General features: G+C 51.0%; 1 protein-coding gene across 1 annotated transcript in view; it reads left to right on the top strand.

Moving 5' to 3' along the window:
• Nucleotides 1–14,429: 14,429 nt before the first annotated feature.
• DGCR8 (DGCR8 microprocessor complex subunit) overlaps nucleotides 14,430–25,957 on the top strand; it is a 31,301-nt gene continuing 19,773 nt past the window's right edge. Inside the window, exons 1-6 of the mRNA XM_054469179.2 lie at nucleotides 14,430–14,596; nucleotides 19,911–20,903; nucleotides 21,379–21,538; nucleotides 23,889–24,031; nucleotides 24,196–24,478; nucleotides 25,645–25,842. Coding sequence (XP_054325154.1) covers nucleotides 20,184–20,903; nucleotides 21,379–21,538; nucleotides 23,889–24,031; nucleotides 24,196–24,478; nucleotides 25,645–25,842 — 1,504 coding nt within the window. The 5' untranslated portion in view covers nucleotides 14,430–14,596; nucleotides 19,911–20,183. The remainder of the gene's footprint in view (nucleotides 14,597–19,910; nucleotides 20,904–21,378; nucleotides 21,539–23,888; nucleotides 24,032–24,195; nucleotides 24,479–25,644; nucleotides 25,843–25,957) is intronic.

Below are 25,957 nucleotides of genomic sequence, written 5' to 3'. Positions count from 1 at the left end.
TGGACCTGCGCCACAGCTTCCTGGCCTGATTGTGACATGATGCGAGTCCACCTAGGGAGGAGCAGGGGCCTCCCCGTCCCTTCCCCTTCCTGCCCAGACCACTCTGCTGGGCTCAGAGCCTTCCATGGCTCACTTTGAACTCAGAAGAGTTTCCCAGCTGCGACCCAGGCTGCACCCCCAGGCCTGAGGAGAAACTCAGGCCCCAAGTCCCATACGTGTCCTCTGAGTCAGGACAACAGGCTCTCAGCTGGGGGCACTGCCCTTGCTGCCAACACATTCACCTGCCCCAGTGGCCACCGTGTCCTGTGCCGGTGACCAGTGCCAGCCCCCAACCTGGATGGCCCCCTGCCCTCATGAAGAGCCCCCCGGATGTTCACCTCTGCCCAGAGACCCGGCCTGCCCAGGAAGAGCAGTGTCTGCTCTTGCATGGGTCCCTCTGCCCCCACCCTGCCCAGGGCTCCCCAGCAGCCTGAGCCCCCTAAGGAAGCACAGCCCTCAATGGTGATTCTATTGATGTTATGAGTTGTGTCCCCCAAAAAGATATATCAGTGTCCTGACCCACAGTACCTCAGAATGTGACTGCATTTGGAGATAGGGTTCTTCCAGGGTAACCAAGGTAGAATGAGGTCGTTAGTGTGGGCCCTAATCCAATATGACGGCTATCCTTATAAAAAGAGGAACATTTAGGCTGGGTACAGTGGCTCATGCCTATAATCCCTGCACTTTGGGAGGCTGAGGCAGGAGGATTGCCTGAGCTCAGGAGTTCAAGACCAGCCTGGGGCAACATGTCGAAACGCTGTGTCTACCAAAAAATAATAATAATAATACAAAAATTAGCTGGCCATGGTGACTCACACCTGTAATGCAAGGCTGAGGTGGGAGAATCGCTTGAACTCAGGAGGCAGAGGTTGCAGTGAGCCGAGATTGCACTACTGCACTCTGCCTGGGCAACAGAGGGAGACTCTGTCTCAAAAAAAACAAAAAAGGAAGATTTGGGCTGGGCGCAACAGCTCACATTGTAATCCTAGCCCTTTGGGAGGCCAAAGCTGGAGGACTGCTTGAGCCCAGATTAGCCTGGGCAACATAGCAAGACCCCATCTCTACAGAAAAATTAAAATTAAAAATTAGCGGGGCATGGTGGTGCACACCTGTAGTCCCAGCTACTTGGGAGGCTGAGGTAGGAGGATCACTTGAGCTCAGGAGGTGGAGGCTGCAGTGAGCCGTGATTGCACCACTGCACTTCAGCCTGGATGATGGAGAAAAACCCTGTCTCTTAAAGAAAAAAAAAGGAAAAAGAAAGATTTGGACACGGACAGATACGCACACAGGAAGAACACCGTGTAAAGACTGGAATTCTGCTCCACGAGCCAAGGCATCACCAGAAGCTGGGAGCGGGGCCTGCTTCAGAACCTCTCTTAGAGCCTTCAGAGGGAGCAGGCCTGCCGTCACTCTGATCATGGACTTCCAGCCTCTGGAGCTGTGTGACAATAAATGTCTGTTATTTTAAGTGGTTCAATTTGTGATGCTTTTTTTTTTTTTTTTTTTTTTTGAGACAGGGCCTCACTCCATTGCCCAGACTGGAGTGCGGTGGCAAGATCACAGCTCACTGCAGCCTCCACCTCCTGGGGTCAGGCAGTCTTCCCACCTAGTCCCCTGAGTAGATAGGACTACAGGTGCATATGACCACGTCCAGCTAATTTTTTGTATTTTTTGTAGAGACGGGATTTTACCATGTTGCCTGAACTGGTCCCAAACTCCTGGGCTCACATGATCCTCCCACCTTGGCCTCCCATAGTGCTGGGATTACAGGTGTGAGCTACCGAGCCCAGACTGTGGTGCTTTTTTTTTTTTTTTTTGAGATGGAGTCTCACTCTGTCACCCAGGCTGGAGTATGGTGGCACAATCTCGGCTCACTGCAACCTCCACCTCCCAGGTTCAAGCAATTCTCCTGCCTCAGCCTCCCGAGTAGATGGGAATACAGGCGCCCGCCACCACATCCAGCTAATTTTTTGTATTTTTAGTAGAGACGGGGTTTCACTGTGTTAGCCAGGATGGTCTTGATCTCCTGACCTTGTGATCTGCCCGCCTCGGCCTCCCAAAGTGCTGGGATTACAGGCGTGAGCCACCGTGCCCGGCCGACTGTGGTGGTTTTTTAAGGCGGCCCTAACAGACTAACACAGTAGTGATCTTCACTTTACAGATGAAGAAACTGTGGCTTGGGGAGATACATAATGGCCCCCCAGTTCCCAGCCAGGTGGAGAGACAGAACCATGGGCCAGGACAGAATAGGATGAGTACAAGGTGGCATCTCTGGGGGTGCCTGCCCCACAGATCCATGGTCTTCCCATGCTGGTGTCCCCACAATGTCTGGCACTGCTCCCCACTTCACCTTACTTGCCCAGGCCTACCCCACACCCTCAGCTCACAGCTACATACTCTAAACAGCTCCTGCCCCAGGGTCTTTGCGCTCACAATTCCCCTGCAGATATCCAAACCACACTCTTCCCCTAATTCCTGCAGGTCTTTACTGAAGTCTCAGACAGGCAACTCATTTAAAGTTTCAGTTTAGCCCAGCATGGTGGCACACACCTGTAATCCCAGCTACTTGGGAGGCTGAGGTGGGAGGATCGCTTGAGCCCAGGAGTTTGAGGCTGTAGTAAGCCATGATTGCACGACTGCACTCCAGTGTGGGCGACACAGTGAGCTCCCATATTGAAAGAAAGAAAAAAATAAAAAAGGAGGCTGGGTGCACTTTGAGAGGCCAAGGTGGGTGGATCACTTGAGTTCGATACCAGCCTGATCAACATGGTGAAACCCCATCTCTACTAAATATACAAAAATTAGCTGGACATGGTGGCGGGTGCCTGTAATCCCAGCTATTCGGGAGGCTAAGGCAGGAGAATCGCTTGAACCTGGGATGCAGAGGTTGCAGTGAGCTGAGATTGTACCACTGCACTCTAGCCTGGGTGACAGAGCTAGATTGCATCTCAAAAAAAAAAAAAAAGGAAGGAGGAAGGAAAGAAGGAGGAAGAAGGAAGGAAGAAACTCTCTTTTTCTCTATGGCAGTGAGCACGTACCATCTGGCGTGCTGTGTGCTAGGATTGTTTCTTGCCTGTCTCTCCATCAGAATGGGAGCTTCAGGAAGGCAGGGACCTTTCTTCTCTTGCCCACCACTATACTCTGATGCCCAGGCCAGGCAAGCATTTGAGCCCAGAATGACAGTGCTGGTGCTTCCCAAGCCCCCATCTATTTGGGCCAACCCCTTGATGCAAGGCCCTTGTGCTAATTGAGGGTATAGGGGCCCAAAGCCAATGCCTTCTAGAAGAGCTTTGGACGTGACACCAGGAATGGCTGGGCCTGGACAATGGCCTTCCTGGCACTGCCCAGCCAGTCCTCTGTGCTTGTCGCCAGATGCACCTGATCCCTGAGTCCCCAGCATGGGTCCCTTTCTCCCAGGCAGATGGGGAACTCACCTCCTTCTCAGATGCCCCTTCCCAACATAAGCTGCTTCTGTCCTCTGGCCCCGAGATTACCAAGGTGAGCTGTGTAGACATAGAGTCTGGAGGCGTGGGGCTGGCCAACGTGGAGGCAATTCTATGAACAGACATGGCCAGGCCAGGAATGCGGCATGGCCTCAGGTCTCATCCTGGAAGGCCGGGGGTCTGCCTGCAGACTTCCTGAGACCATGTCTTGTTCTCATCTGCCAGCAGATGCCTGGCTCATGGGTGAACTGGGCCTTAGGTGGAAACACAGGAGCCCAGAGGGGAAAGGATCCTCCCCCAGCTTGGGCTGGAGTCCCAGCTTCCAGGCATCAATCTTTGCAACCCTGGGGCTGGACCTGGATAAGATTCCATGGTAAGGATCCTTCTCCATCACCCAGTCAGTCCCAGGCTGTGTGGGAAACTGGCTGTGGTGGGCAGGTGTGAGGTCTCAAGTCTGACAGGGGCCAGTGGAGCCTCCAACTCACCAATCAACCAAGTGTAAGAGGTTGCTTTGGATGAATGGCCATGTGCTGGGCTCTGACTGGCCCAGCCACCGGGAGGCTGGCATCCCCTAGCTGAGTCCTGGAACCAGACCCTCCAGGGCATGGAGTCCATTGTGAGGTGTCTGGTGCTGAGGTGGTGGGGGAGGCCTGTGCAGGCCTACAGCTTTGTCATCTGCAACATTCCTTTCCCCACTTTCTTTTTTTTTTTTTTTTTTTCTTTTTTTCGAGACGGAGTCTCGCTCTGTCGCCCAGGCTGGAAAGCAGTGGCACGATCTCGGCTCACTGCAAACTCCGCCTCCCAGGTTCACGCCATTCTCCTGCCTCAGCCTCCTGAGTAGCTGGGACTACAGGTGCCTGCCACCACGCCCGGCTAATTTTTTGCATTTTTAGTAGAGACGGGGTTTCACCGTGTTAGCCAGGATGTTCGCAATCTCCTGACCTTGTTATCCACCCGCCTCAGCCTCCCAAAGTGCTGGGATTACAGGCGTGAGCCACCGCGCCTGGCCATTGAAATAATTTCTAAATGAAAAAGTTTAAAGAAAGTGGGAGGCCGGGTGCGGTGGCTCATGCCTGTGATCCCAGCACTTTGGGAGGCTGAGGCGGGTGGATAACCTGAGGTCAGGAGTTCGTGACCAGCCTGACCAAAATGGAGAAACCTTGTCTCTGTGAAAAATACAAAATTAGCTGGGCATGGTGGCACATGCCTGTAATCCCAGCTACTTGGGAGACTGAGGCAGGAGAATCGCTTGAACCCGGGAGGCAGAGGTTGCAGTGAGCCGAGATCGTGCCATTGTCCGCCAGCCTGGGCAACAAGAGCGAGACTCTGTCTCAAAAAAAAAAAAAAAAAGAAACTTCGTCTCTACAAAATATACAAAAATTAGCTGGGCATGGTGGCAGGTGCCTGTAATCCCAGCTACTTGGGAGGCTAAGGCAGGAGACTCGCTTGAACCCGGGAGGCAGAGGTTGCAGTGAGCCGAGATCGTGCCATTGTACTCCAGCCTGGGCAACAAGAGCGAGACTCCATCTCAAAAAAAAAAAAAAAATTCAATTTACTAAAGGATTTAAAAAGTAGAACAAAAAATTCCAGTATCTTTCACCCAGTTACCCCAAATGTTAATGCCGCACCCAATCACAGAAAAATGATTACAACCAGGAAATTAACACTGATAATGTTAAAGAAAGAATTACTGAATGACACTTGCTAAAGCACTGTAGGGAAGACTTTATTCAGGACCGTCTTGCTAGGTATAGGGACCACGGGAATGAGATTCTGCAGTGGGGGAGAGAGATTAGGCTCAACTCCGAATGGGCAAGTGGGAATTGATAGCTGAGGGGCAGGGGGGTGGGAGCTGGGTCAGCACATGGAAAATGACTAAGAAGAAACATCCCGGGTAAGGGAGATTCTGGCTACACCAATTAACAGGATTTTTGCTGAAGACAGGCCACGGTAACTAGACATCTTCACCTGGGGGACAGTGTAGGAACGGATTAGATAAGGAGGGTGATCAGATGTCGAGGGTCAGGGGATGCTTCTTGCGAAAGTGACTTTGCAGGGTTCTTGCTCTAAGTGAAATTTACAAGGAAGTGCACAGATGGGCCTAGAAGAAGGTTCAGGAGCCTGGTTTGGCCAAGCAAAGAATCTTTGTTGGTCCCTCCTCTTGTTCAAGGAAAGAAGAGGTTATCTTTCCTTGAATAGTATGAGTCCATTTCCTTGCTGGGCTGCCTTTTGTTCATTAAGGGCCAGCTGAATCACCTGCTGGGACCGGCAGTAGAGGAGATATCCTCCATGGCGTGAGCCATCAGGCGTTGCACGTTGAAGATAAAAGAAAAACAAAGATATTAGTTGGAACCAACTATAAACTCAGTTTCTGAGTTCAGAGGGCAGCTACTCAAGATTTCCAGGTGCTGTGCTTGAAGCATCTTCAGATGGAGTAGGGGCTAACAGACTATCATGGATGGCAGTTTGCTTGTCATGAAGTCTGCCCACAAATTATATGTTATGGTGCCATCTTAAAGTTTCTTTTTTTTTAGACAGAGTCTCGCTGTTGTTGCCCAGGCTGGAGTGCAGTGGCGCAATCTCGGCTCACTGCAACCTCTGCCTCCCAGGTTCAAGCGATTCTCTTGCCTCAGCCTCCAGAGTAGCTGGGACTACAGGCACATGCCACCATGCCCAGCTAATTTTTGTAATTTTAATAGAGACGGGGTTTCACCATGTTGGCCAGGATGATCTCAATCTCTTGACCTCGTGATCTGCCCACGTCGGCCTCCCAAAGTGTTGGGATTACAGGCATGAGCCACCATGCCTGGCCTAAAGTTTCTATCAAGTTGTCCAGGTTCAGCTTAAAGGGCTTCAGGAAATGGGAAGTTTTAATTTTTAGCGTTTCCAGGCCAGAAGGGTGGGAAAAAAACTGGAAACATCAGTTTAGAGAAAATCAAATATTGGAGGAAACTAGAAGAATTCAGGATTCAATCCAGTTTGTAGGTAAATATCAAAACCTCAAAAACAATAAACAGGGCTAGAATCTAATAATGGGTGCACTATAATTTTCTTCTGAAACTAATTTTTTTCTATATAGTCACCCTACTTCTATCAAAGATGTTGAAGTAAGACTAATTTGTTTGTAGCTAAGTTTAGGTTGATTAAACTTGGCCTAATTACTTACATAAGTGCCGCAACAATAGTGATTGAACACATAGGCTTTCTTTAAGTTTGCTTTGCTAGGACTTTTTTTTTTTTTTTTTTTTTTTTTGACACGGAGTCTCGCTCTGTCGCCCAGGCTGGAGTGCAGTGGCGTGATCTCCGCTCACTGCAAGCTCCGCCTCCCAGGTTCACTCCATTCCCCTGCCTCAGCCTCCTGAGTAGCTGGGACTATAGGCACCCGCCACTATGCCCGGCTAATTTTTTTTTGTATTTTTTTTAATAGAGACGGGGTTTCACCATATTAGCCAGGATGGTCTCAATCTCCTGACCTCGTGATCCGCCCGCCTCAGCCTCCCAAAGTGCTGGGATTACAGGCGTGAGCCACCATGCCTGGCCTGCTAGGACTTTTAATAAGGCATCTTAGATTGGGCTTTTAAAAGCCTTGCCAGGCTAGGAAGCCAAGCCAAACTTCACCATCATACTTCATTTGCAATCATTATAGGTTTGGGTGAATTCCTCTCTTTTTGAGGTCCCCCAAAATATCCTGACATCCTTGGGCCTGTCAGGAAGTGACTTTCCTTACTCACCTACAAGGCAACCGTGTGACCCATGTATTGAAGGTTTAAAACCCATTTTTCCCCAAGGGCTTTAATGGTTCCATAAAGTCATCCTTAGTTACTTAAAGTTGTCTGGACATATCTGAAAATATGGCATTCCAGTCAAAGCTTTGGTAATATAAACAGCATTTCCAATTGTGTCCTGTTACAAAGAGAACAGGTTCTTACTGAACTTATGTAAATAACCATATTGCCATTAAAATAAAAATACTCATGAATAGTTACCGAATTATGGAAGGATAAGGTACAGAGAAAAAATAATTATTTCACTTTTGTTTACAAAGGCATACTTTACCAAACTGCTGTAAGCTATGGATAACTTAAAAGAAAAGAGAAAAAAAAGTTTCCTTAAATCTAGAAAACAAAACATTAAAGAACCAGCAATGTTTCAAACAAAACATAAAAAAATTTATCCTGACTGGGTACAGTGGCTCACACCTGTAATGCTTAGGGAGGCTGAGATGGGAGGATCATTTGAGGCCAAGAGTTTGAAACCAGCCTGGTCAACATAGTGAGACCCTATCTCTACAATAAAATTAAGTAAATAAATAATTGTTATTGGTTTATTAATTGCCATGTAATTTATTCTTGTTCTGTTTGATCTTGATCAGCAGTTTCACGAACCTCTCAGTGTCTTCATTCTAGTTCTGGAAATTCTGGCCAGGTGTGGTGGCTCACGCCTATAATCCCAGCACTTTGGGAGGCCAAGGCAGGCAGATCAATTGAGGCCAGGAATTTGAGACCAGCCTGGCCAATATGGTGAAACCCTGTCTCTACTAAAAACATAAAAATTAACAAGGCGTGGTGGTGGGCGCCTGTAATCCCAGTTACTCGGGTGGCTGAGGCAGGAGAATTGCTTGAACCCGGCAGGCAGAGGTTGCAGTGAGCCGAGATTGCACCACTGCACACTGGCCTGGGTGACAGAGTAAGACTATGTCTCAAAAAAACAAAAGAGAAATCTGGAAATTTTTTTTTTTTTTTTGAGACAGGGTCTCAGTCACCCAGGCTGGAGTGCAGTGGCACGATCTTGGCTTACTGCAAGCTTCGACTCCTAGGTTCAGGCAATTCTCCTGTCTCAGCCTCCAGAGTAGCTGGGACTAAAGGCATGCACCATCACATCCAGCTAATTTTTGCATTTTTAGTAGAGATGGGGTTTCACCATATTGGCCAGGATGGTCTCAATCTCTTGACCTCGTGATCCGCCTGCCTCGGCCTCCCAAAGTGCTGGGATTATAGGTGTGAGCAACTGCGCCTGGCCCCAGCCACATTTCTTAAGTAATCAAAAACCTAATAAAAGACAACATGAAGAACAAGGAACTATCTTGATATAACACAAAAATCTTTGTTTCCAAGGTAAATTATTTAAAAGGTAAACAGAGGCCGGGCGTGGTGGCTCATGCCTGTAATGCCAGCACTTTGGGAGGCCGAGGCGGGCGGATTACGAGGTCAGGAGATCGAGACCATCCTGGCTAACACAGTGAAATCCTGTCTCTACTAAAAAAATACAAAAAATTAGCCGGGCGTGGTGGTGGGCGCCTATAGTCCCAGCTACTCAGGAGGCTGAGGCAGGAGAATGGCGTGAACCCGGAAGGCGGAGCTTGCAGTGAGCCGAGATCACGCCATTGCACTCCAGCCTGGGCGACAGAGTGAGACTCTGTCTCAAAAATAAAAAATAAAATAATAATAATAATAAAAGGTAAACAGAAATCTTCATAATCTCAAATACTCTAAGAAAACTTTGTCATTTCAACAGAGAAGATCAAATTAAAGTTCTGCATCATAGCACTACTAATAAAGCTAATTTTAACAAAACCTTATAAATGAATCCATCCAATCTCACACAAGATAATATTTCTTTTCCAAGACTTCTTTCCTGTAGATCTTTTACAACTTAAAAAAAATATCTGGCTGGGCACGGTGGCTCATGCCTGTAATCCCAGCATTTTGGGAGGCCGAGGTGGGTTGATCATGAGGTCAGGAGATCGAGACCAGCCTGGCTAACACGGTAAAACCCTGTCTCTGCTACAAATACAAAAAATTAGCTGAGCGTGGTGGCGGGCGCCTATAGTCCCAGCTACTCGGGAGGCTGAGGCAGCAGAATGGCGTGAACCCGGGAGGCGGAGCTTGCAGTGAGCTGAGATTGCGCCATTGCACTCCAGCCTGGGCGACAGAGTGAGACTCTGTCTCAAAAATAAAAAATAAAATAATAATAATAATAAAAGGTAAACAGAAATCTTCATAATCTCAAATACTCTAAGAAAACTTTGTCATTTCAACATAGAAGATCAAGTTAAAGTTCTGCATCATAGCACTACTAATAAAGCTAATTTTAACAAAACCTTATGAATGAATCCATCCAATCTCACACAAGATAATATTTCTTTTCCAAGATTTCTTTTCTATAGATCTTTTGCAACTTAAAAAAAATATCTGGCCGGGCACGGTGGCTCCTGCCTGTAATCCCAGCACTTTGGGAGGCCGAGGCGGGTGGATCATGAGGTCAGGAGATCGAGACCAGCCTAGCTAACACAGTGAAACCCTGTCTCTACTAAAAATACAAAAAATTAGCTGGATATGGTGGTGGGCAGCTGTAGTTCCAGCTACTCGGGAGGCTGAGGCAGGAGCATGGCGTGAACCCGGGAGGCAGACGTTTCAGTGAGTCGAGATCGTGCCACTGCACTCCAGCCTGGGCGACACAGTGAGACGCCATCTCAAAAAAAAAAAAAAAAAAAATCTATCAGTACTTTTTTTCCCCTACATTTTTTTTCTTTCTCATTCTGGAACAACCAGTTGCTATATATATTAGCACAGAGTCAGTTATTCCTTTAAGGGATTTTATAAATTAATTTGGTGCTACTATCTGGAGGTAGAAAAATATCATGTATACATAACATACAAACATACATATGTAGTTGCCCTGCAACTAAAGTTGGCAGAGGCCAGACCCGGTGGCTCATGCCTGTAATCCCAGCACTTTGGGAGGCCAAGGCAGGCAGATCACTTGAGGCCAGGAGTTTGAGACCAGTCTTGCCAACATGGTGAAACCTGGTCTCTACAAAAATACAAAAAAATTAGCTGGGCGTGGTGGCGTGCGCTTATAGTCCCAGCTACCTTGGAGACTGAGGCAGGAGAATAGCTTGAACCCAGGAGGTGGAGGCTGCAGTGAGCTGAGACTGTGCCACTGCACTCTAGCCTGGGTGACCCAGTGAGTCTCTGTCTTAAATAAATAAATGAAAGAAAGAAAGAAAGAAAAAGAAAGAAAGAAGGAAAGAAAGAAAGTTGGCAGAGTATATAGTCTGAAGGGGTTTGAGGAGAGGGGATTCAGGTGACTGAGAAGTTCCGATGGGAGAAGTAGGATCCAATAGAGAGAATAGAGAGGCCTCACAGTGGGAAGAAGAGACTTCCAGCCCAGGAGTCAGGGAGTGAATCCCCATTCAGAACGAGAAGCCACGAGGAAGACCTTCCAACCCAGGAAGTATTATACCTTTCAGAAGAAGGCTGGGACCTTAAAAATAAAAATCTCTCCTTACCAGCTAAAATAAAAGTTTGTCGACAGTCATGGTCCAGGAGTTTGACTCACCAGTAGATCCCCAATCAGCCAGTCAGGAGAGAAGACAAAGCCTGCAAAATTGCACACTGAGAGTCCTGGGTGAGAGGCCTGTGGCACCACAACCATTAAGAAAAAAATTCTTCAGCCCTTGTCAAAGCACGGTCGGGAAGGCCTTATTCAGGAGCACTGCCACTGGCATATGGACCACAGGCAATGGGGTTTTGCTGCAGGAGAGAGATTGGGCTCAACTCTGAATACAGCATGGACAAGTGTGAACTGATAGCCAAGAAGCAGGGCGGCGGTCAGTGGATGGAAAATTACTAAGAAGAAACATAAGCGATAAGGGGGATACTGGCTAAGCTGACCTAAGAGGATTCTTGGTGAAGACAGGCTGGGGTGATCAGACATCATCTAGAGGATGGTAGAGGGATGAGGAATTTCATAAGTATTGAGGGCGATCAGATATCAAAAGCAGGGTGGTTCTTGCTAAACTGGAATTCTCAGACGGGCCTAGAAGGTTTAGGAGCCTGACTAAAGTTTGGCCAAGCAAATAATCTTTTGTCAATACAACAACACGATACTTTTTACTGTTTTTTTTTTTTGTTTTTTTTTTTTTGAGACAGAGTCTCCTGCTGTCTCCCAGGCTGGAGTGCAGTGGCGCGATCTTGGCTCACTGCAACCTCTGCATCCCGGGTTCAAGCAATTCTCCTGCCTCAGCCTCCTGAGTAGCTGCAACTACAAGTGCATGCCACCGCGCCTGGCTAATGTTTTTGTATTTTTAGTAGAGACGGGGTTTCACCCTGTTAGCCAGGATGGTCTCGATCTGACCTCATGATCTGCCCGCCTCAGCCTCCCAAAATGCTGGGATTACAGGCGTGAGCCACCGCGCCAGGCCAATACAATAGTATTAACTAATCTACAGACCTTGTTTGAATTCTATCAATTGTCCCACTAATGTCCCTTTTCTAAGCCAGGATCCCATCTATGGTCTGGATTCCACACTGCATTTTGTTATCTCTTTTAATTGAAGATGGCTCCTCAGTCTATCTTCGACTTGAATGATCTTGATACTTGAAAAGCACTGGCTGGTAATTTTGCAGAATGCCCCTAATTTGGGGTTTGTCTGCTCTTCATTCAGATTCTGCCTTTTGGGCAAAAATACCCACAAATGAAATTGTGTCCTTCTCAGGAGGGCCACAGTATGTCCTCTTACTGGAACTAACTTTTTTCATTTCTATTGAGGCAGAATTTATATACAATGCAATACACATATTTAAATGGTACAATTTGCTAAGTTTGCTGGCGACCTTGATGGCTTGGTTAAAGGTGGTGTCGCCCAAGTTTTTTTCCACTCTAAAACTACTATTTTCCCTAGGCAATTAGTATCTTGGGGGAGAAACTTTGCAACTCTGAAAACAAAACAAAACCTGTTTGTCATGTTTTTGCCCAGTATTTTTTTTTTCTTGAGACGGAGTCTCACTCTGTCGCCCAGGCTGGAGTGCAGTGGCGTGATCCCGGCTCACCACAACCTCTGCCTCCCAGGTTCAAGCGATTCTCCTGCCTCGGACTCCCGAGTAGCTGGGACTACAGGCACGTGCCACCATGCCCAGCTAATTTTTTTGTAGTTTTAGTAGAGACGAGGTTTCACCGTGTTGGCCAGGATGGTCTTGATCTCTTGACCTCGTGATCCACCCACCTCAGCCTCCCAAAGTGCTAGGATTACAGGCGTAAGCCACCGTGCCTGGCCTATTTTTTTTGTTGGGGGGGCGGGGGCTGGGGACCGAGTCTCGTTCTGTTGCCCATGCTGGAGTGCAGTGGCTCGATCTTGGCTCACTGCAACTCCTGCCTCCCAGGTTCAAGCAATTCTCCAGCTTCAGCCTCCACAGTAGCTGGGACGACAGGCACCTGCCACCAAACCCTGCTATTTTTTTTTTTTTGTATTTATAGTAGAGACAGGGTTTCACCATGTTGGTCAGGCTGGTCTCAAACTCCTAACCTCAAGTGATCCGCCCGCCTCGGCCTCCCAAAGTGCTGGGATTACAGGCATGAGCCACTGTGCCCGGCCTTGCTCACTATTTTTTCTGGAGACGGTCTCGTTCTGTCACCCAGGCTGGAGTGCAGTGGCCCGATCGATCTCAGCTCATTGCAACCTCTACCTCCCGGATTCAAGCGATTCTCCTGCCTCAGCCTCCCGAGTAGCTGGGATTACAGGTGCCTGCTACCACGCCTGGCTACTTCTTGTACTTTTAGTAGAGACAAGGTTTCGCCACGTTGCCCAGGCTGGTGTGGAACTCCTGAGCTCAGGCGATCCGCCTGCTTCGGCCTCCCAAAGTACTGGGATTACAGGCGTGAGCCACAGGGCCCGGCCCACTATTTTTATCACTCAAGATTTTCGTCTACAGCAGCTATTATTGGGGTGGCTACCCAATGGAAAATTTTTCTATTTCCACTATTCCTTCCACATTTATTGACAGGAAAGCTAGTCTAAGGAAGAGCTGTACCCTCACTTACTCATACCCTCCTTTTCCTTTTTTTTTTTTTTTTTGAGACGGAGTCTCACTCTGTCGCCCAGGCTGGAGTGAAAGTGGTGTTATCTCGGATCACTGCAGCCTGGAACTCCTGGACTCAGGCGATCCTTCCACTTCAGCCTCCCGAGTAGCTCGGACCACAGACGCCCGCCACCACGCGGCTAATTAAAAAAAAATTTTGGGCCGGGCGCGGTGGCTTACGCCTGTAATCCCAGCACTTTGGGAGGCCGAGGCAGGCAGATCAACTGAGGCCAGGAGTTTGATACCAGCCTGGCCAACATGGTGAAACCCTGTCTCTACCAAAAATATAAAAATTAGCCGGGCGTGGTGGTGGGCGCCTGTAATCCCAGTTACTCGGGTGGGTGAGCCAGGAGAATCGCTTGAACCCGGGAGGCAGAGGTTGCAGTGAGCTGAGATCGCGCCACTGCACCCCAGCCTGGGAGACAAAGCGAGACACCGCCTCAAAAAAAAAAAAAAAAGAAAATTTGTAGATACTGGGGTCTCACTATGTTAGCCAGGCTGGTCTCGAACTCCTGGGCTCAAGTAATTCTCCTGCCTCGAACTCCCAAAACTGGGATTACAGGCGCAAGCCACCGCGCCCGGCTGAACCCTCCCTGTTTTGGAAATCCTGTATTAACAAATGGAACAGCGCCAGACAGTTGAGCACACGCGTTCTTTATAAATGATGATGTCTGATACAGTGATGCTTTTAACCGAGTTGTGTAACGCCTGTGTGTGCACGGTCTCTTCTGCAGTGTCCACCGAAGGTGGCCCGTCTGCGCGTCCGCTCCCGGCGTACTCCGCGCTCCCTGTTCCCGGCATTCCCCGCGCTCCTCGATCTTCCCGCGCTTCCCGCGCTCCCCTGCTCCCGGCATTCCCGGCGCTTCCCGTTCCCGGCGCTCCTCGCGGCCGCCGCCCTCCGTCCGGCGCGCCCCGCCCGGGCAGCGACTGTTAGCGCGACCGCGGCCTGGGCTCCTGGTCCCGCCCGCGCGGCCGCGCTATTGGGCCGCGCGCGGCGGATACGCGCGCTACGCGCCGCCGATTGGCGGCCTCCGCAGCCCGCTCTGCGGCTCCCCCAATGCGGGGCGGCTGCGCGCGGGGATTGGCCGCACTCCGCGAAGGCCCGCCCTCCGCTTGCCCGGCCCGGCAGGCGGGTCCCGGCGACCGGAGAGCCTGGACAGGCTTTCCAGATGTCTGCGGCGGTCGGTCGGTGAGGCTTTCCCGGCTGTGGTTTGGCTGCGGGCGGCTCGGGCAGCCCGCGGGCGCCTCAGGTAGGTGCGGGGCGCGAGGGGCGCCCCGCGGGCGGTTGGGCGGGCGCCACGGCCTGCGCGAGGGCGCGCCCTTCCCTCCCGCCTTCCTCCGGGACCGAGGCCGCGGGCGGGGCGGGAGCGCGGAGCCCGGCCTTTGTGAGGCAACATGGCCGCGGGCGGTGGAGAGCGCGGGGTGGGGACCCCTCCGGGGCTGGGGGGCGGGCCCCGGGCCCAGGCGTTGCCGACGCTCGTCGCTGTCCGCCCGGGTAAAGAGGCTCCTCTCCCGGCGGGCCCGAAGCCTAGCATCGCCTTCAGGCGGGAAAGGTGTGGACAGAAGGGCCAGTGCTCGCCTGGGACCCTGCTGGCTTTAACACAGTTTGGGAAATCCAAGAAGTCGCCTAAGTCTTTTTGTCCACAGAATGCTCACGGGTTGAGTGTCACGTAGATAATTGGGATACGGTTTTATTGTAACAATGAGCATGGCGGAAATAAATGGAAGGTGGCAACCTGTTGACAGTGATGCCTGTCTGGTGTCAACCCATGGACTTGGGTTTCTTGTGGCAGGAGTCTGATTTGCCTTTTTGCATGCTTGCATGTACCTTGTTCCTGCACGGCAGTCCTGTCTATGGCTGTCGACTGTTCGAGGCCAACCACCAGGCGAGGATCCACTGTTTCCTGGCCAGACTAGACTCCCAGCTGTGGGAGCGGCCCAAACCCTGCTGCAGGCCTTCACTCACAAAAGGGAGTGAATGGCCAGCCCGGGGTACCCAGTGTTGCCTCTAAGTGCAGGATATGAGGCCTGTTGGAGGATGACAAAAGGAACGGATGAGGTCATACTGCCGCTGGGTTGGGCGGGAGGCTGCAGCGGGAGAGACTTGACCAAAAGGCAGCCTCCATGGCGCTGGCACTGGTGCTGGCCCGTCACAGCTAGTGCCTCTCTTAGCCAACACAGCAAGTGGGCTAGGAGGAAGGGTGCTGTCCAAGTGTATGGGTTTTCTCCCCGTGCCAAGGGTCCGGGGGAGCTTGCCGTGAGCCCGTTCCTGTCCGATAGTCCTGTTGACAAGGCAGGGTTTGCATGCGGTGTTTGGTCAGCTGGAGTAGTGGGGAGGCCTACGGGCGGAGAGCTGAGCTCCCTTTGAGCCCTTTGCGGCCAGGTGCTGTGTGGAGCACTTCCCAGGGGTTGTTTTGTAGTCTCACCGTGACTTTGGGGTAGGAAATGTGCTTAGGACTGGCTTGCCCAGTCTTAGACTCTCTTGTTGTAGCCCTCTCCTTTGTGATGTCATCCAGCCTCTTGGCTTTAATGCCAGCTTTCCTTGACATCTTCACAGCTCCAGCCCTGGCATCTCTTCTGAGCTCCAGCCTGGTGTTTCTGGCCACCTCTTCCATATCTCCATGTGTTACTTTGGCACCAAGCAGCCGTATCCAAACCAAATTCAAATCTTCACCCATGCCAAAACATTCCTTGGCCTGTCTAAAGTCCCTTTGATTCCTCTCTTTCTTACACCTTTATGCAGTCCTAAGGAGGTCCTGTCAGCTCACCTTCTATTTCTAAGCACAGACCATTTCTCACCACCTTCAAGTTAACATCCTGGCCCAGCCTACCTGGTGAGCCTCTAATTCTCTTTACTGTCACCTTCGGTCCTCACTTCCCATCCACCACCTATAGTTTTTCTGGACACAGAGTGATTCTTCGTTTTTTTTGTTTTTGTTTTTGTTTTTGTTTTTTGAGACAGAATCTCGCTCTGTCGCCCAGACTGGAGTGCAGTGGCACGATCTCAGCTCACTGCAACTTCTGCCTCCTGGGTTCAAGCAATTCTCCTGCCTCAGCCTCCCAAGTAGCTGGGACTGCAGGTGTCCACCACCACCACGCCTGGCTGATTTTTGTATTTTTAGTAGAGACGGGGTTTCACCATGTCGGCCAGGCTGGTCTCGAACTCCTGACCTCAAATGATCTGCCTGCCTCAGCCTCCCAAAGCGCTGGGATTACAGGCGTGAGCCACTGTGCCTGGCCACAGAGTGATTCTTTTTTTTTTTTTTGAGACAGAGTCTCGCTTTGTTGCCTAGGCTAGGCTGGAGTGCAGTGGCGCGATCTCCGCTCACTGTAAGCTCTGCCTCCTGGGTTCAAGCCATTCTCCTGCCTCAGCCTCCCGAGTAGCTGGGACTATAGGCACCCGCCATCACACTCAGCTAATTTTTTGTATTTTTAATAGAGACGGGGTTTCAATGTGTTAGCCAGGGTGGTCTCGATCTCCTGACCTTGTGATCCGCCTGCCTCAGCCTCCCAAAGTGCTGGAATTACAGGCGTGCACCACCGCGCCCAGCCCAGAGTGGTTCTTTTAAACCATAAGATGGTATAAAACAGAGGTGGTGTAGATGCAAGCCAGCTTGCCTGCTTGTAAAGCAGCTCCATCACTTCCTAGCTGTGTGACCTTGAGCATGTGGGTGAGCCTTTCTTCCATAATGCTATGTGAGAACTGGGTGAGTTAAAATGCTTAAAGTGCTTAGAACAGGGCCTGGCTGAGGTTTGGTTGCCACTGCTATCCTGGAATCAGCTGATGCCACTGTGTGGGCTTTCCTATCCGGTGGCCCATCTCTCTCACTAAGAGCCAAAGTCCTGGCAGCAGCCTGGGAGAACCAGCCCTGATCCATCTGCCCTCATGGACCTGGCCCACTGTCACGCCCCCTCAGCATACTGCCCCAGCTGGCCACACCACATTCCTGACCCCAGCCCTCTGCTTTTCCTCTCAGTGTCACCTGGAACATCCCCTCCGCCCAGCCCTGTAACCCACCTGGCTCACTCCTCTGCCTTCACGTGGACGCAGGCCATGAGGCCTTCTTGGATCCCCCTTCCTAAAACTGCCTCCCCTTCTTCAGGCGTTTTCCTTGTTTTGTTTTTGCTTGAGTTCTTCTTGGCATGTGACAGGGTACATGCTTTTCTTAGTTGTTAGCAGTCCATCTCTCCCACTAAAATGTGAGCTCTGTAGGGCAGGGTTTTGTCCACCTTGTGTCTGTAGCATCTAGGAAGGTGTGTGTGTGCGATGAATGGAGAAAGCCTATAGAGGGGAGGAAGGAACTTGCCCAGGACTGCCCACCACTGAGCTCTGGGCCTGCTTTCCCAAGGAGCGCACTCACTTGTAAGGCACCAGGCTTCCCTGCTGTGCATTTCTTCAGTGCCGCCGCTTGGCCCCATTAGCACCTTTGCTTGGAACGTCTACTCTGGCTGCTTCTTCGCCTTCTGTGGTAGCAGGCTTCCCCATTCTGTCCCACCGTTGGTTGGTCTCTAATCCCCTGCTCCTTGTGGCTTCTTCACGTAGCTTTTTGTGTCCCAGAATCATGGATTGACTCACCAGGGTCTCTATGGGACTGCCAGGTTCTGAGGTGTCTGGCCCTGGTCTTCCTTGTAATCTGTGGCACTGGGCGCATTGACCCTTTGGTCTGTTCTCTGTAATGGTCTTTCTTGGTTGCCAGGAGACTGACCTCACCCCAGTTAGTGTTCCTCATGCCTGCCTGGTTGCTGCCCACAGCCTCTTGAGCGTCTTCAGCACTTTATAGTCAGTTGTTAGCTCTGTGCTGTGTTTCCTGGATCCTCAGCACATTTGATGGACACATCTTTGGGGACATAAGGTGTGAAATTCCCATTGGATTCAGAAATGTTAGGACATCTTAGAATCCAGGAAATGGGGTGACAGTGCAGTGGTCATTGACCTGCTAGTGTGTCCAGGCCCTGTGACCTTGTCTCTTGTCCATATAGTGCGTTCCTCAGAGTAGATGGCCAGTGGATAGTTGTTAAATGTATTGATTAAACCTAAACTAGTCTCTGGTTTTCATGTTGTGTCCCCTTCGAAGTACAACCACCATGCCCTATCCCTTGTTAAATGTGTGATGTCTGCATCTCCTGTTCTTTCCGGGAATCTTGGGAGGATGTTAGGTCATGCAGTGCGGTTTGCATGTGTGCATCTTTACTGGTGTGCACGCATGTGCATGCATGCGTGTTCCCGTGCACGTTGTGGGAGTGTGCATGTGTGTGTGTCTGCATGTGCTCCTCCTGCTCTGATGCAGGGTTTTCTGGCTGCCCCCTCAGACCCATCTTCCCTGCTTCGTGTTGTCCCTTTCTTCATGCTTCCTCTGTAGTAAGGCTTCCTAGAGTTGCATCCTTAACCCTCATCTCTGGGTGGCCTTCCTCCTGTGGGTTTGGCGACTACCACCTCAGTGCGTCCTGGCCTTCCATGTCTGGGGCAGTCATGGCTCCAGGGTTGTGGCCTTGGCACCTTCAGAGCCTGCCTGGAGGTCCCCTCTGTTCTCCTCGCCAGGCTCCTGCCTGCATGCTGGAATTGGGGTGTCCTTCCTTGTCTTTAGTTCCCTGTTTTCTCTGCTGTCCACCTCCATTGGGTCAACAAGTGCGGTCAGTTCTGTGACACTGTTCTTGGCCCATTGCCAGGGCCTCTTTCACACCTTTGTCCTCTGGCCTGGAGGACTGTCCCCGTGCCTCGGATGCAGTTACTTCTGCCTGGCACAAATGTGGGTCTCCCCTCTCAAGTAGGAACCTACTTGTGGCATGAGAGTCGCTTCACCTTCAGTGGCTCCTTATTGTCCCCAGGGCGGAATGGGCTGCAGATGGCACCCAGGCCTCTCTGTGCCTCGGCTCCAGCTGTCTCTTGTGGCTCCCCACCCCAAATCCTGGCAGGTCCCTTCCCCACAGCCACCCACCCCTCTCCTCCATCGGGAACAGAACTATGCTGCCACCTCTGGTGACCTCAGCACGCTGCATCACTGTCCCCGTCCACGTGCTACCCTGTGGGCCCAGGAGAGCCCTGGGGTCCCTGGGTAGCAGAGCGCCTGGCCATGCCTCTGAGGCCCCTAGTGCCGCAGAGTTGAGCTGAGGGTCTCGCGCTCGCCCTCTGACTGACCCAGCCCTTGCAGGTGAGTGGATTGCTGTGCTCTGGTGGCCTGAGGGAGGCCACGTGCCTTCTGTGTGTTCCAGAAAGGGTGCCTCCCACCACATGCTTGCTTATCTGAGTTAGAAGAATGCTGTGGTGGAGTTTAGTGTAAATTTTTAAAATATTTTTTGAGCCTTATGATTATATAGTTTTTGTGTTTCTGAAGTAGGAATTAAAGTGGGCAGTTAAGAAAATATTTAACTTTGGACTTAAGTTATAATTCAGGTTCTGAAGAAAAAAAGTAAGGTTAGTTTGTTTTGATGCCTAAAAGGTCCTCTTAGGGAATATTATTTTGAAGCCCTTTACTATGCTGTTAATAGTGCTCGGCTTTTAAGTTGGTACCAGGGAAGTGGAAAGTTTCTGTCATTTTGTGACGATATTTTTAAATTTCTTTGCAGGTAGAAGAAGAAAGGTGCCACTCCGGCATGAAGACAGACTCGCTTAGTCGCCAGTCACTTAAGCTGAGTGCATTGTGATTTCCAATAATTGAGGCAGTGGTTCTAAAAGCTGTCTACATTAATGAAAAGAGCAATGTGGCCAGCTTGACTAAGCCGCCAGCACACAGCGCGGCAGGACGCGCCCGGGTCTCAGCGGACTTGTGCATGTTAGCTGTGTAGATTTATGTGAGGGCTTGTAAAACTCTGGTCTTGTAAACTAGTCTTAAGCGCTTTTAATATGGAGACAGATGAGAGCCCCTCTCCGCTCCCGTGTGGGCCCGCAGGAGAAGCGGTGATGGAGAGCCGAGCTCGCCCCTTCCAAGCGCTGCCCCGTGAGCAGTCTCCACCACCTCCCCTGCAAACGTCCAGTGGTGCAGAGGTAATGGACGTTGGCTCTGGTGGTGATGGACAGTCCGAACTCCCTGCCGAGGACCCCTTCAACTTCTACGGAGCTTCTCTTCTCTCCAAAGGATCCTTCTCTAAGGGCCGCCTCCTCATAGACCCGAACTGTAGTGGCCACAGCCCGCGCACCGCCCGGCACGCACCTGCGGTCCGGAAGTTCTCCCCTGACCTTAAGTTGCTTAAGGATGTAAAGATTAGCGTGAGCTTTACCGAGAGCTGCAGGAGTAAGGACAGGAAGGTGCTGTACACAGGAGCAGAGCGCGACGTGCGGGCGGAGTGCGGTCTGCTCCTTAGCCCTGTCAGTGGGGACGTGCATGCTTGTCCCTTTGGCGGGAGTGTTGGTGACGGGGTAGGCATAGGGGGTGAGAGTGCTGATAAGAAGGATGAGGAGAATGAGCTGGATCAGGAAAAGAGAGTGGAGTATGCAGTGCTCGATGAGTTAGAAGATTTTACTGACAATTTGGAGCTAGATGAAGAAGGAGCAGGCGGGTTCACGGCTAAAGCAATCGTTCAGAGAGACAGAGTGGATGAAGAGGCCTTGAATTTCCCCTACGAGGTATGTTGGCAGCCCCTCCTCTGGAGGGCTCTTAGCAAAACCCAAAGAGAGATTTGGGAATTGCGGCATCTTTTGAAAGCAGGGAAATTAAAAAAAAAAAACAAAACCAAAATCCCCTCTGATGTGGAATAATGTTAATGTGGAGAAGAGAAAGATGTAAGGAGTCCAGATTTTTAAAGTTTCCTAATGAAAAATTTGGCCCATGGGTAGGCCCTGCACCCCTGATCCAGCGCGTGGGGCAGCAGGTGCTGCTGAGATACGCTCCTTGGCAGTGTGTGCCCCTGGATCAGGTGTGTTGGTGTCAGCTGGTAGCTTCATCCCGTTTGTTTTTCAGATGATCATGCACCCTAAGGGCACATCTAGGCCCCCTGAGAGCACTTCCTTTCTGTGTCTGTTCTCAGGAATGCTGTTGAGCTCTGCTGTTGCAGGAGCATGAGCGCCAGGGGCTTTGGTGTCTGAACAGCGTGTTTTGCAGGATGACTTTGACAACGATGTGGATGCTCTGCTGGAAGAAGGCCTTTGTGCCCCCAAAAAGAGGCGAACAGAGGAAAAATATGGCGGAGACAGCGACCATCCGTCAGATGGAGAGACGAGTGTGCAGCCGATGATGACCAAGATTAAAACAGTGCTCAAAAGTACGTGTGTGGGTCAGAAGCGGTGGGTGTTCCAGGGCAGTGGAAGGGTGGTTGCTTCCTTAGCAGAAATGCTTTGAGAGAGCTCTGGTGCCAGGTAGTGGGCTGGGTGGAGGCATGTTTGAGGACAGGATGGAAATATCTGAGGAGGGAAACACAGGATGCAAGGACGTCCTGATGCATGACCCAGATGCAGATCCTGGTGTGTGCTATGGAAACCACAGAGCAGCAGGCACTGTGCAGAGGAATGGGAGGGGACTTCTGAGGGGGTCAGGAGGGGATGTTGGTGTATGCCAGGAGCCAGCATGACCATGAGCTGGAGGTGTGGAGACCAAGGGCAAGGTGGGTACACAATGAGATGGCAGGTGATAGTTGTGATCCAGGTTCTAGTTCTGGACCAAGTGTCACAGGAAGCCACCAGAAGCAAGTGATGTTACCTGATTTTTTTTTAACAACATGGCTTCTGGGCCACAGCATGGTGTGTGCACTTCAGGTGGGCAGGGTGGAAGTGCCCTGGTAGACGTGGCACTTCCTCAACTTTGAGTTGAGGGCAGTGGGGAGAGCACTTGGGAGGCACCCAGAGTTGCACTGTGAGGCTCTGTCATCGATGTGGTGCAGGTGTTGGGGGAGTCAGAGTTGGTGGCTTGGAGGCACCTGTGAGGGTCCTGGTGGAGATGTGGGGCTTGGTAGAGGGACTGAAGAGATGCACGGGGACTCAGGCTCACAGGTGAGACCCCAGGCTGAGGGCTGGGGTACAGAAGGTGGCAGGGTGAGACTGGGAGCAAAGCAAGGGGCGGGTGGCACATGGCCATCCTCCTTGGGCCATTGAGGGGACAAGTTAGCTATGCCAGGTGCCACATGTTGCTGCCTATGTCGTGTTGGTAGCAGTTAAGCAGGAGGGCTTTTGGGCTAGACGGTTGCAGGCAGGGTGAACCTGGGGCTTCAGCTTCTGGGGCTGGGGGCAGGAGTCTTGACCTCGGGGCCTCTAGGAGGCTGGTTTGGTGCTGCATTTTCAGCAGGCTCATTCAGAAGGTAAACCCACATTCGTCCTGCACAGCTCACAGGTCAGCAGCCATTCTGGCCTGGATGCCTGGATGTTCACAGACGGACAGCTGCACGTGACCCCCACCTCAGGTGGCTGGGCCAACTTTGTGACCACTCACTGTCACAGAGGAGCAGCCCCAGCGGACCCGTGGCCCGTCTCTTGCTTGGCTCCATATTCCCTTTGCTTCTTTTCCTAACTTAACCCAAAGCTGGCAGGAGGCAGCTCCATCTTGGCCTGACTCTGTGGGGAGAGTGTCCCCGCAGTGTGCATGCACCCTTGACCTTTAACACTCCCTCCCTGAAACATCACCTGATGGTGGCCTGGGTACAGGTGTCAGGTCCAGGGTCAGGGCCACTTGGTGGGTACCTGGCCCTGAGAGTCACTGGCCCTTTTTCCCCTTATGTATATTTTTTAAGGTTTCATTTGCTTTCTTCTGTTTTCTAATTTTTTTGTTTGAGGCGGGGTCTTGCTGTTACCCAGGTTGGAGTAGCTCACTGCAGGCTCAGCCTCCCAGGCTCAAGTGATCCTCCCACCTCGGCCTCCCAAGTAGCTAGGACTATAGGTGTATGCCACCATGCCTGGATAATTTTAAAAAGTTTTTTGTAGGGTCGGGGTCTTGCTGTGTTGCCTAGGCTGGTCTTTCTAAGTTTTTAACTTGTTCCCAATACCTGTGAGAAAATTAAGTTTTAGTTACATCTTTGCCTTAACGCTCTTCCCAGCAGTCAGGCCTGGTGGCAGGTGTCAAGTTGATAAGTCGTAAACCTCTTCCTCACAACTGCCTATAAAGCAAAGAAGGGGTTGGGAGTACTGTATTAAACCGACTTAGAAATGGAATCGTTTGAAGCAGTGTTTTGTATGCTGCTGAGAGTGCAGCTCAGTTACAATAAAGACTTGTCACCTGGTCACTGGGAGCAGTGGCTGACAGCCATGCAGTTTATTAGCAAAGCTCACCCGGCCCCAAGGCGCCTCTGGCCACAACCGGACAGGCAGCAGAGGGGAGTCCAGTGTCCGCAGTACTTACCAGATGTGGAGGCAGGAGCTGAAGCTGGGACTTGTATCTTGCACAGACCTGTTCTGTGCTCCTTCATGTGCTGGTTTGACACGTGTAAATTCCCACCTCAGGCCACATGCTATCTGTCCTAGGCCTGGAGGCATAGCAGTGAGCAAGGCAGAGAGGAACTTCGATTCTCTGTGAAGACCCAGATAAACACATGCTAGTACCCAACAATTTCTTGTGCAGGAGGTGCTGTGGCAACAATTCCAAGTGTTTTTACAGTGATTATAGGATGTTCTTGTCTTCCCGTGCAGGTCGTGGCCGCCCACCTACAGAGCCGCTGCCCGACGGGTGGATCATGACATTCCATAACTCTGGAGTCCCAGTGTACCTACACAGAGAGTCTCGGGTGGTCACCTGGTCCAGGCCATACTTCTTGGGAACGGGAAGCATACGGGTAGGGGAGGCATCAGTCGTGACTTTAGGCTTGTAAGTTCTCAGACCAAAACGTGCACATCCACACACACGGCACCGCAGCCAAGCAGAGGCCGGTGAAAGGCATCAGAGTTTCAGACTCTCGGGTTGTCCTTGTAATCCATATTGCAATTTCACTATCCACAGAAACACGACCCTCCTCTGAGTAGCATCCCTTGTCTGCATTATAAGAAAATGAAGGACAACGAGGAACGGGAGCAAAGCAGTGACCTCACTCCTAGTGGGAATGTGTCCCCTGTCAAGCCCCTGAGCCGATCTGCAGAGCTGGAGTTTCCCCTGGATGAGCCTGACTCTATGGGTGCTGACCTGGGGCCCCCGGACGAGAAAGACCCACTAGGGGCTGAGGCAGCCCCTGGGGCCCTGGGGCAGGTGAAGGCCAAAGTTGAGGTGTGCAAAGACGAATCTGTTGGTGAGTTTTTGAAGGATTCTTCCCTTCTTGCCTCCTGGGACCCATGAGCTTTGTTTTTCTAATGAAGGCCATAATTGTTCCTAGTTCCTAGTTGTACTTGTGAGCAAGGGGCTGCGCACCTCCACTGTTGGTGTGGCTGAAAGGCTTGTCTTTCTGTCCTTGCAAGAACCTGCCTGGGTGCAGCACCCTAGGCTCCTGTCTGTGGGCTCTGTGGCATCTGCATGGCTGAGGCTGCTGGGGAGATGGCTGCTGGCACTGGCAGTGGGCCCTTTTCTCTCTGGTTGTTTGTATGATCTTTCCCTAAGTCTTGCTTTTTCAGTAGGATGTGCTCATGTGGCATTGTTTTGATTTGTCTTGATGAGCTCAGTGAGCCATGACTCAGTGTTGGGAAACTGTCACCATTCTGTGGATAGTTCCCTCTTCAATCCTGCAATTGCTTGCTGGATGTGTACTAGTGTTTCCCATTCTCTCTTCCATGTCTTTTAGCCTAGTCCCACCATTTAAGTCTTACTTCTCTCTTCAGGTGTGGCAGGTCTCTGTGAACCCACCTGTTGGATTACTTTCAAAGAGCACTTTCCATTTTCTAGGTTTCTGTTTGTCTGTACATCACTACCCAGCCTGTCTCATAACTCCGTGGAGTGTGGGGTGCCCTAGAAGAGCCTGTGATGGGGGCTGTTGCTGAGGATGGGGAAGTGGCCCGGGAGGAAATGTGACAAATGCGAGGCCCTGTGCAGGGAGCTGCCTGGGTGTGTTGCTGACTACAGAGGTGGCCTGGATGGCCAGAAGGAAAAGAGTGAGGTGGTCAGAGAGGTGGCGGGCGCATGGAGCCCGGGTGCTGCTGGCATTCGGGCACCTGTTTTGATACAGGGAGGAAGTCCCGAAGGCCATTTGACTTTTTTAAGCTTTCTTTTTTCCTTTTCATTTTTGTATTCTTCTTGCCCCAAATAAAGTAAAAGAACATCTCAGAAATTCATCCAGAAGGGACCTGCCAGAATAATCTGAGCTGGTGTAGGGAGGCCTTCATTCTTTGCTTCCCTCCCATTTGAAAGGGACGGGGAAGGGAAATAGTGTCATGTGGCCTGGGCCTGCCCCATGCGCTGGGCTGTGAGAACCTGACTCCTATGTTGGAAGTTAAGTAATTTGTTTCTCTGGTAAATCTGGGACAGATCTCGAGGAATTTCGAAGCTACCTGGAGAAGCGTTTTGACTTTGAGCAAGTTACTGTGAAAAAATTCAGGACTTGGGCTGAGCGGCGGCAATTCAATCGGGAAATGAAGCGGAAGCAGGCGGAGTCCGAGAGGCCCATCTTGCCAGCCAATCAGAAGCTCATTACTTTATCAGTGCAAGATGCACCCACAAAGAAAGGTATAAGCCTCTGCATTTTAACATCAGCAGACTGGTTATGCTGTTATTTCTAATGTGATGTGTTGAGGGCATGTTTTATGAGTTGCATTTCGTTCAAAGCTTATGTTTATCCCAC

This window comes from Pongo pygmaeus, chromosome 23, assembly GCF_028885625.2.
Source record: "Pongo pygmaeus isolate AG05252 chromosome 23, NHGRI_mPonPyg2-v2.0_pri, whole genome shotgun sequence".
NCBI classification, from domain to species: Eukaryota; Metazoa; Chordata; class Mammalia; order Primates; family Hominidae; genus Pongo; species Pongo pygmaeus.
The sequence above is the reverse complement of the archived record's forward strand: the minus strand, read 5'-3'. Positions and strand labels throughout refer to the sequence as shown.